General features: G+C 44.7%; 1 protein-coding gene across 1 annotated transcript in view; it reads left to right on the top strand.

Annotated features, from left to right (window-relative positions):
- LOC311341030 (slit homolog 1 protein-like) overlaps positions 1 to 10000 on the top strand; it is a gene marked incomplete at both ends in the record, with an annotated part of 43512 nt that overhangs the window by 14784 nt on the left and 18728 nt on the right. The window contains 10 exons of the mRNA XM_084465951.1: positions 363 to 526; positions 1069 to 1216; positions 5105 to 5176; positions 5541 to 5612; positions 6344 to 6415; positions 6890 to 7033; positions 7522 to 7685; positions 8259 to 8282; positions 9055 to 9199; positions 9538 to 9612. Of these exons, the coding sequence (XP_084322077.1) occupies positions 363 to 526; positions 1069 to 1216; positions 5105 to 5176; positions 5541 to 5612; positions 6344 to 6415; positions 6890 to 7033; positions 7522 to 7685; positions 8259 to 8282; positions 9055 to 9199; positions 9538 to 9612 (1080 nt within the window). The remainder of the gene's footprint in view (positions 1 to 362; positions 527 to 1068; positions 1217 to 5104; positions 5177 to 5540; positions 5613 to 6343; positions 6416 to 6889; positions 7034 to 7521; positions 7686 to 8258; positions 8283 to 9054; positions 9200 to 9537; positions 9613 to 10000) is intronic.

Here is a 10000-nt window from a genome sequence, read left to right as displayed (position 1 = left end):
ACACACACAGGTTAGGACATTATGTTAATGTTCATATTGTATGAAACAATATCTCTTAAATTCTGTGGTGAGCACAACAAAGTATGAGTTACAACTGTATTGTACAAACATGACCAGTGCAGGATGACCTCATTCTATCCTCTAAGTCAAGTCTGTGTGGGTCTCTCCTCCCTCTCCTCCATGTATCTCTCCTCCCTGTGTCTTGTCCCTCTACCCACCGTGTATCCCCTCCCCTGTGTCTCGCGTCTCTCCTTCCTCTGTATCTCTCCTCCCTGGGTCTCTCCCTTCTCTTCCCTCTCCCCACCGTGTCTCCCCTGCCCTGTGTATCGCGTCTCTCCTACCCTGTCTTGTGTCTGTCCCAGCCGTCTCCACTCCAACACGCTGCGGTGTGACTGCCACCTTGCCTGGCTGGCCCCCTGGCTCAGACAGCGGCCCTCCCTGGGTCTCTACACGCAGTGCACTTCCCCTCCCAACCTGCGGGGGCTCAACCTCGCCGAGCTCAACAAGAAGGATCTGGCCTGCACAGGTCTGGTACACACTCGCTCACACTGTCGCTCGCTCTTTCTCTCACTTGCTTGCTCAGTTAATTCAATTTTAAATTGATCTGCTTTATTGGCATGAATCAGACGTATGTGTTCAAAGTAATTGAAAAGAAAACTACAACAACACATTTCATTATTCACCAAGAATAAAGTACTAAGAAATAATCAAACTGTACAAACAAGACAGAATTGATGCACACTTTGTGGTGTGTTCTTTTCTATTACACATGGCTAGTTGTAACTGACACTAAAAGACTTGAACTTGAACTCTTGTGTGTCCTGGTGTGTATATATGTATGTGTGTGTGTGTGTGTGTGTGTATCCCTGTGTGTATGTGCTTGTATATGTGTACATGTGTCCCTGTGTGTGTGTGTGTATGTGCGTTTGTGTGTGTATGTATTTGTTTGTGTTTCTTTCTGTATGTGTGTGTCCTTGTGTGTGTGTTTCTGTATGTGTGTCCCTGTATGGGTGTGCATGTGTATGCATGTATGTATGTGTGTATGCGTATTTGTGTGTGCATGTGTAGGTCACAGCGGCAGTGCCTTCGTGCAGCCCTGCAGCTTAGCATCTGGCTCCTGTCCTCCCATGTGCTCCTGCAGCAACAACATTGTGGACTGCCGGGGGCGGGGCCTAACCGCTATCCCCGCCCACCTCCCCGAGGCCATGACTGAGATGTAAGCCCCTTCCACACTCCCACCACCACTCCCCAGCCCCACAACATGAATACCAGCACTATTATACTCATTAGCATTTACAGATTTTTGGGATTGCAGAGATTGGAATCAGAAAGACAGGGATAATTGAGTTTGGCATACATAACTTATAGAAGATAATTTAAACGTGACTTTAACGAGAATCACATGAAGCGTATCATTATAAATATCACATATTGAGGTGAGAAATCTGGCCTCTAAAATTGAAGAAGTATTCAGTTACTTTTTAAGAAATAAGAGATTCTGATACTGTTTTACACACACACACACACATATATATATATATATAATATATATATATATATATATATACATATATATATATATAATATATATATGTAACAGTATCGGAATCTCTTATTTCTTATTAGGGCTGTCAAGCGATTAAAAAAAAATCTAATTAATTACAGGCTCTGTGATTTATAAGTCTAAATTAATCGCATGCTTACATTTTTCAAAATAATTTAATTAAAATAAATTATGGCAGATGAGTGATTCAATGAATAATAGACACAATAGACTTTAAAGTTAACAATTTAACATTTCCATCTCACTCAAGATGCAATGGATTTCAGGCAAAAAATATACAATACTTTTGACTTTAACACTTTCTCTTGAATACTGTATGCAGCAAAAAAAACAACCCAAAAAACAAAAACAAAAACAAAAAAATGTATCTGCGTTAATTTTTTAACACATTATTTTTTCTGTGATTAATTAATCAAAATGAACGTGTTCATTTGACAGCCCTGATATATGTATTTGATTGATATATCTTTTATTCTATATCTTCTCCCCTATTTTATCTTTAGCTATTATCCTTAGTATTATCCTAGTATTTCTTCTGTAACCGAACCTCCCTGCCAAATAACTGGCACTGGCAGAGAGGGATCCCTGATTCCTTATTTAAATTAATATTACTGAAGTATAAAATATTCCACGGTATGTCTGAGATTGGCTGTTCTACTGTGTTTGTACTGTTTTAATAGTGTGTGACTACTGTTTTAATAGTGTATTCGAACTTATTGATTGCTGTTTCAATACGTTTTAAGTGTGTTATAGTGTGTTAGTTTCTATGATCGATAGAGGTCCCCTGACTTCTGACACACAAAGACACACAGACACACACACACACACACACACACACACACACACACACACACACACACGTACATACAGTGATTTCATACAAACTTGTAGCTTGTAGCAAACTTGTAACTGTTTGTATGAAATCGCTGGAAGCTCAAATCCTTTTTTTTTATTCCCATCATATGGCTTAGAGAACCACTCTATGCCATGTATCTATAGTTGACCTTTGACCTGAGCAGTGGCTCTACCAGGGCTCTCAAGTCTCACGCATTCGGCGTGAGACACACGCAATTGAACCCATTCACATGCTCACACGCCACACTTCATATTTCTCATGCAGAGAAATTACCAGGATAGCGCCCACCAATTTGCGCCGCTATTTAACAGTGGAACTGGTAGGAATCAAATGGGTTTCCCGTACGTAGGGTAACCAGACATCCTCTTTTGCCCGGACATGCCCTCTTTTTGAGACACTTTTTTAAAAATGTGCGGCGGAATTTCAAAATCGTCCGGGATTTTATTAAAGCCTCATACACGTTCACATTGAATTTGCGTTGCGTTTCTCTGGGTCGTTCACAAACTAGTTAGGCTATGCCCTCCCCTACTCAGTTCTGTTCGCTTTGCATTGGTGAAAGTGAGTAGGGGGAGTGGTTAAGTAGAGCCTTCAGATTGGACAGTTTGACTTACTTAGTTACCGTCATGTTTTGTATTTATTTTTTTACCATTATTGTTTTATAGGGACAAACATTAACAAATTTCTCCTACAGGGGATTGATGAAGTTGTATCTATTGAACAGAAAGAAACACTTGGTCATACTTTACACACTTTACCACAGCATTGGCCTACTGAATGCCACAGATATATTTTAAGCATTGGACTGAATGCCACATAAATATATAATTATGTTTTTGCACGTTTGCAACGTTTAAAAGTTATGGGAAAAGTATATGCCTCTACTGGTGTTGCGTTCCTTTTGAGGCAGTGTTGTTTCTGAATATTAATGTTAAGGGCCAATAATTCTTACTATCATACATTAGTCACCATGTCTGTGGACACATTTGTATGCAGTCACATGTTAATATACCCCCCCCCACCGGCTTCCACCGCCGCCAACAAAATCTCACTCTGAACTCAGTTCAAAACTTGAGAGCCCTGCTTGCATGTAGTACACTATCCGCACTGACTGTGCGCTGATTTTCAGATGTCAGTGTCGTTCCAAATCGAATACTCCATGGTGCACTACCCGGAAATTACGATCGCGACTGCTGCCGTGGCTCCTACCCCGCAATAAACATCCCGCTTTGAACAGTGAACTCTTTACGCATAGTAGCTATAAAAGCTATAAAAGCTACAAAATAACTCAATTAATGCAGGCTATGTGGAAAATGTGCAGATGTTGTCTCAGCCCAGCGCCGCCTTTTCCACTACGTAGCTAAGATGGCTGCTGTTGAGCACGAAAACTGTGCATCGATCCACACTTCGCGGTTTGACCGTTTTGAGTACACCATCCGGGTCCTTTAGGTACACTTCTTTTTTCCCGATCTGAATTGGAACGCCCTACCTACTCAAACTAAGCATAGTGAGTGCGGATAGTATGGATATCGGAACACAGCCCAAAGTCTTGAAGACGACGGCCGGCCGGCGGGGCATGGTCTGGTCCGGGCCGGCCTCGCCGAAGCGGGTGGGGGTGGAGCTGGAGCCGGGCGTGGGTACCCTGGCGGAGGAGGGGCGGGTGTTGGCGTTCTCCTGCTGCCGGTGGTGGTTCTTCTTCTTGTAGTCGTGGTAGTGGCTGGTCCTCTGCCTCTTCTTCGGTGGTCCCGGGGCGGCAGGGGGGTTTGGGTGTGGTGCCGACCAGACCGGCTTCCTCAAGTTCTGGACGGGGGGGAAAAGTAAATAAAATCACAACGTTATTCAGTGGCATTCTAAAACTAGTGGGGTCAGGGTGCAAAGTTAGACTAAAACTTTAGACTAGACTAAAGTTAGACTAGACTAAAGTTAGACTTAGACTAGTTTTTCAGGGTTTTTTTCGGGAGTATTTCAGGGGTTTTTCGGGGGGTTTTCGGGAGTTTTTCGGGAGTTTTTCGGGGGTTCACTCTGAACTCAGTTCAAAACTTGAGAGCCCTGCTCTACAGATGTAGATCTCTTTCGCTGCTGTTGATCCTGGTGACCTGTTTGTTTGTGATGTAGCGTCATCATCTCATATCCTAGCATGTTTTTGCAGGGTTAGCAGTGTACCGTAGTCATTTTAATGCTTCATAATGTGAAATGATAGACATGTGTGAATGTGTGAGTCTCCATATCGGATCCATAGTGGATCCATAATGGATCCCAATGGACTGAGAGGAATAGGGTTACAATGCGGGGGACGTAGAAACAAGCCTAGTCGATAGCATAACTATTTTTAGCGCTTATGTAGTAAATATATTGTTTACACAGCAGAACAGAGGTAAATGCAGTGAGTTAGATATGAGTCTGTCTCAATGGAAAGAAACGGTATGCGTGTGTGTGCGTGTGTGTGTGTGTTTGTGTGTGTGGTAAAGTGTAGATCATTCCTGGGAGTGCTCAACTTTATTGTTGAAACGTTTATATTTACCATGTCAATAAAGCTTTTTGAATTTGAGTGTAAATGTCAAAATTGATCTAGAGGCTGCAGTTATTCTCAGTGGCAGCATTTAAAGTTTTTGTCTTTCATCCCTCTCTATCTCTCTCTATCCCTGTCTTTCATCCCTCTTTCTCTCTCTCTCTCTCTCTCTGTCCAGTCGTCTGGAGCAGAATGGCATCAAGTCTGTCCCACCAGGAGCCTTCAGCTCCTACAAGAAACTGAGGAGGATGTGAGACAAACATACACACACACACACACAGACACACACGCACTCGCACTCACACGCGGCCAATCAACCAAACACGCTTAATGAGCGTAATGTCAGGATCCTGTGTCGATGTTGATGGGGTTGATTTATGGATCAATACTTCTCTAGGGGGGCCACACAGCATCCCCAGCATAATTTTGAGAATCAGGTCAAGTCATTTTAAAGGTTACAGCTGATACTGGGCCTGTCCTGCACCAGTTCTGTCAGTTAACATTTATCCTAACAATTAAAAGCATATGTGGGTGTTTGTGTGTGTGTGTATGTGTATGTGTGTGTATGTATGTGTGTGTGTGTGTGTGTGTGTGTGTGTGTGTGTGTGATCCAGAGACCTGAGTAATAACCAGATATCTGAGATCGCTCCCGATGCGTTTCATGGCCTTCGAGTGCTCAACTCACTGTGAGTAATACTGTTTCTGTGCGTATGTTAATGTGTGTGTGTGCATTTATGAACACACTATGTAATGCAATTCTGTTTGTAGTCATGAATATTTAAACTCTTTCAATATCGTGTGACTTGTTGTTATGTCCACCATGGGAGGGCTGTGTGTCACTGAAGTGTTAACACTGAAGTGTATTATGTATACTCTATAATATGTTAGCTTGTGTGTGTGAGAGGGCTGTCTCCTGGCAGGGGGTATATACAATGTGTGTGTGTGTGTGTGTGTGTGTGTGTGTGTGTGTGTGTGTGTGTGTGGTCCTATAAATCATGCACGCTTGTTATTTAATGCATATACTGGAATTGTCAGTGTGTTGTTATTATAGTGCTCTATCATATTCCTCTCCTCTCTACCCCTCCGCCTCTCCTTCTCCTCCTCGTCTCCTCTTCTCCTCTCCGTTTCATAACCATCCTATCCTTCCCTCCTCCTCTTCCTCCTCTCTTGCTCTTCATCCTCACCCTCACCCTCGCCTCCGCCCCCCCCATCCCAATCTCCTCCTCCACCACCACCACCTCCTCCCCTTCCCCCGCCACCTTCTCCTTCTCCTCCTCCTCTCCTTCCCATCTCCTCCTCCCTCTCTCCTCTTCCTTTGCTCCTGTCCTCTCCACTCCTCCTCCTCTACTCTCCACACCCCCCCCTCCCCTCCTCCACCATGCTCTCCTTTCTCCCCCCCTCCCCTCCTATTTTTTAGAGTGCTTTATGGGAACAAGATCACAGAACTTCCCCAGGGCGTATTTGATGGTCTAGCCTCTCTGGAGCTGCTGTAAGTCCCGCCCACACACACACACACACAGATACACTGAACACGCATGTCCAACAACACAACATCATTTACTTATGTGTGTGTGGGAGTGTGTGTGCAACTACACCCACAGTCATTAAGGCTCTCAGCGTCTTCCCTTGCTGGCACTATTTGCTGACGTCATTGTGCTTGTTTGCTGTTACTGTAACAGATGGGCTGGCTCCTTGAAAATAAAAGCGTTGCAAAGAGAAGATGTACAAAATAAAAGAAATGTATTCTGGGAATAGAATACATTGAAAAAATCATTGTATCTTGGTGCATTTATTAAAAGTTCAAAGTTGGCTTTCGCAACATTTCTCGAAGACCTCACCTTAAGGTGGACATGTTTCTTAAAAAAATGCTAAAATTGAACATACCGAAAAGACAGAAGTGCACAGAATGCACTGAAGGTGGAACGACGCCGAGCGGACCCCCACTCTGCCCTCCTCTCCTCAGGCTGCTCAACGCCAACAAGATCCACTGCGTCCGCTCCACGGCCTTCAAGGACCTGGAGAACCTGGCCCTGCTGTCCCTGTACGACAACAAGATCCAGAGCCTGGCCAAGGGCACCTTCAGCCCCCTGCACAACATCCAGACACTGTGAGACACGCACGCACATGCTCACACACACACGCACACACACGCATGTGCACGCGCGCACACACACACACACACACACACACACACACACACATACACGCACGCACACACACACACACACATACACACACACACACACACACACACACACACACACACACACACACACACACACATAAACACATAGACACACACGCACAGGCTCACAAACGCACGCACGCACACATACAAACACACATAAACACACACATACACTCACACAGCTTTTTAAACAATTTTAATGATTATTTTATGTACTGTGCATATTTCATCCTCAACCCATTCTATTCTGATCTATTTTAATTAGAATTGTCATCTATTGTTATTCCTTCTATTACACTACTCGTCTATATCTTAATTGATTTTATAGAACTTTTCCTTTCGGACTCTGTGCTACCGTTTTCCATGCTAATGTGGAGCCACCCTGCGTGTGGTTGTGTCCTCCTCAGCCACCTGGCCCAGAACCCCTTTGTGTGTGACTGCAGCCTGCGCTGGCTGGCCGATTTCCTGCGCTCCAACCCCGTAGAGACCAGCGGTGCGCGCTGCGCCAGCCCCCAACGCCTCGCCAACAAACGCATCAGCCAGATCAAGAGCAAGAAGTTCCGCTGCTCCGGTCTGTCGCTATGGCTCTGTGTCCCTGTGGCTCTATGTTACTCTCGGTTTATGTCTCTCTAGCTCTATGTCTCCCTTTTCTATCTGTTGGTCTCTCTGTCTCTCTCTCTCTAGCTTTAACTTTCTCTTAATCTGTGGTCTGTCTTTCTATTGCTGTCCGTCTCAATACACAAGATCTTTTCATTTTCTTTTGAACTGCAAGAGATTTCAGTAAAAGGCGTGTAAACGTGATCATGGGGCCGGGTAGCCCCCCAGCTGGCATAAAGCGTGTGAGAGACCAGACCACTCCATTGACTGTAACTCAATGGTGATGATGACGATGATGTTCCTACCTGGGTTGTCATAAAGCAGACTGACAGATCACACCATGCAGCGACGCATGGCTGCATCAGAGCAGCCTCTCCATCCACCTCTACTCTCCTCACTCACCATTCTTCGTCTACTATGTGTTTCAGAGTGTATTTGGGTGTATGTGTGTGTCTGTATATGCAAATGTCTGTGTGTGTTTTTGTGGGTTTTGTTCTTTAAAGCAGGATGACTGATTTGTTTACATCTTTCTTTATTTCCCTAACAGCCAAAGAGCAGTACCACATCCCAGGTGAGTGAGAGAGCGAGCAAGAGAGACAGAGAAAGCCTGGGCTACATGTAATGGAAATATTGATATTAGATGAACTCTGTATTATGTGTTATGACATATTCAATATTGATTACCATCGGTCCTACAGTGTTTTAGAAAAGTATTATTAGTAGTATGTGTATTTTCATTTGGAAATGTAACATGAATTAACTGACAAAGGAACTACACTAAAGTCAGTCTAAAATACATGGGAAATGTCTAGCTATTTGTCTATAAGAGAAAGACAGAGGCAAGGACGATCTTGGCACAGTTCCAGAGTAGAAAGCTACCTTTTTTTCTGATTTTAAAGAGAAATCTTTGAAGCGCTGCACATTATAATTGAGAGAAACCCCATTAAGTCTAATTTCAACCGCTATTGCTAGTGGAAGTGGATCAACAGTGCGCAGCCACATTAGCAAAACAATTAGAGGAGTTAATTGTTTTGCTAAATCAAAAGCAGATTGACTGTGGACATCCTAATTAGCCAAACAGCCACAATTAGCGCAGGGAACAGTTAGTGGAGAGCTCACAGTTGGCAGTGCACCGAGCTAGCACTGAGCTAACTGTTCTGCAGTGAATTAACAGTTAGATCTGATTTAACACCTAGAAGTGAGTTATTGGTTAGAAATCGTTAGCTCAGTTTGATTGTTGTTCAACTGAATTATGTTTCAGTCCACATATAAATACACACATATCTTGACAATTTCTCTGGACTGAGGTGTTCCTCGAAGCTCACAGTTCCTATGTCATCCAGGTACGGAGGACAGGCGTCTGAACTTCGAGTGTAACAGCCGACCGGTGTGTCCCGCCAAGTGCCGCTGCGAGGCTAACGTGGTCGACTGCTCCAACCTGAGACTCACCAAGTTCCCCCAACACCTCCCTCCCACCACCGAGGAGCTGTGAGACATATGCACGCGCACACACATGCACACACACACACACACACACACACACACACACACACACACACACACACACACACACACACACACACACACACACACAGACACACACAGCAAGTGAACATGATGTGCATGGCTGTGTGTCACACGGCCCAGTGGACAAGCAAACTCCTTCCAAACCACTTCTGTCGCTAACAACATCCTTCCCACTCCTGCTCTCCTCCTATTGATTGGTCCTTCCCGCTCCTTTTCTCCACATCCCTCCTCTCCTCCCCCCCCCCCCCCCCTCCCTCCCCCCTCCTCTCCTCCCCTCCCCTCCCCTCCCCCTCCCCCAGGCGACTGAACAACAACGACCTGTCAGTGCTGGAGGCCACCGGAGTCTTCAAGGGCCTCTCGCACATCAAGAAAATGTAGGTCACTCACTTAAAGGCCTTTGCTGTTTTATCTTCATCCCATGTGACACGTCCTCTGATGTGTTGTGGTGCTCGGTTGGGAAATGTAAACAGCTACATGATTGGAGGCCAGGAACTGTCAGTCACATGCAAGCATTACAGGGGTCAGTGTGTCATCTTGTAGGGCAGGATGCAGACCATGGGGAACGAACCCGGAACCTTTTGGCTTGGAACACCCACTAGACTTCTTGACTTTCCTGCCGCCCCAAACTAATACATACAAATGAATCCTCTGTTTGATCATTGGATCGACACATCCTCATTCTGGATGAAGACAACATAAAGATTACTGAGTAAAGAGGGAGAAAGAAGGTGAGGCTGAAGAGAGAGAGAGGGGAAAAGGAAG

The sequence above is a fragment of the Micromesistius poutassou genome (genome assembly GCF_964030765.1).
Source record: "Micromesistius poutassou genome assembly, chromosome: 3".
In the NCBI taxonomy this organism is placed as follows: Eukaryota; Metazoa; Chordata; class Actinopteri; order Gadiformes; family Gadidae; genus Micromesistius; species Micromesistius poutassou.
This window is presented reverse-complemented; position numbering and strand designations above follow the sequence as displayed.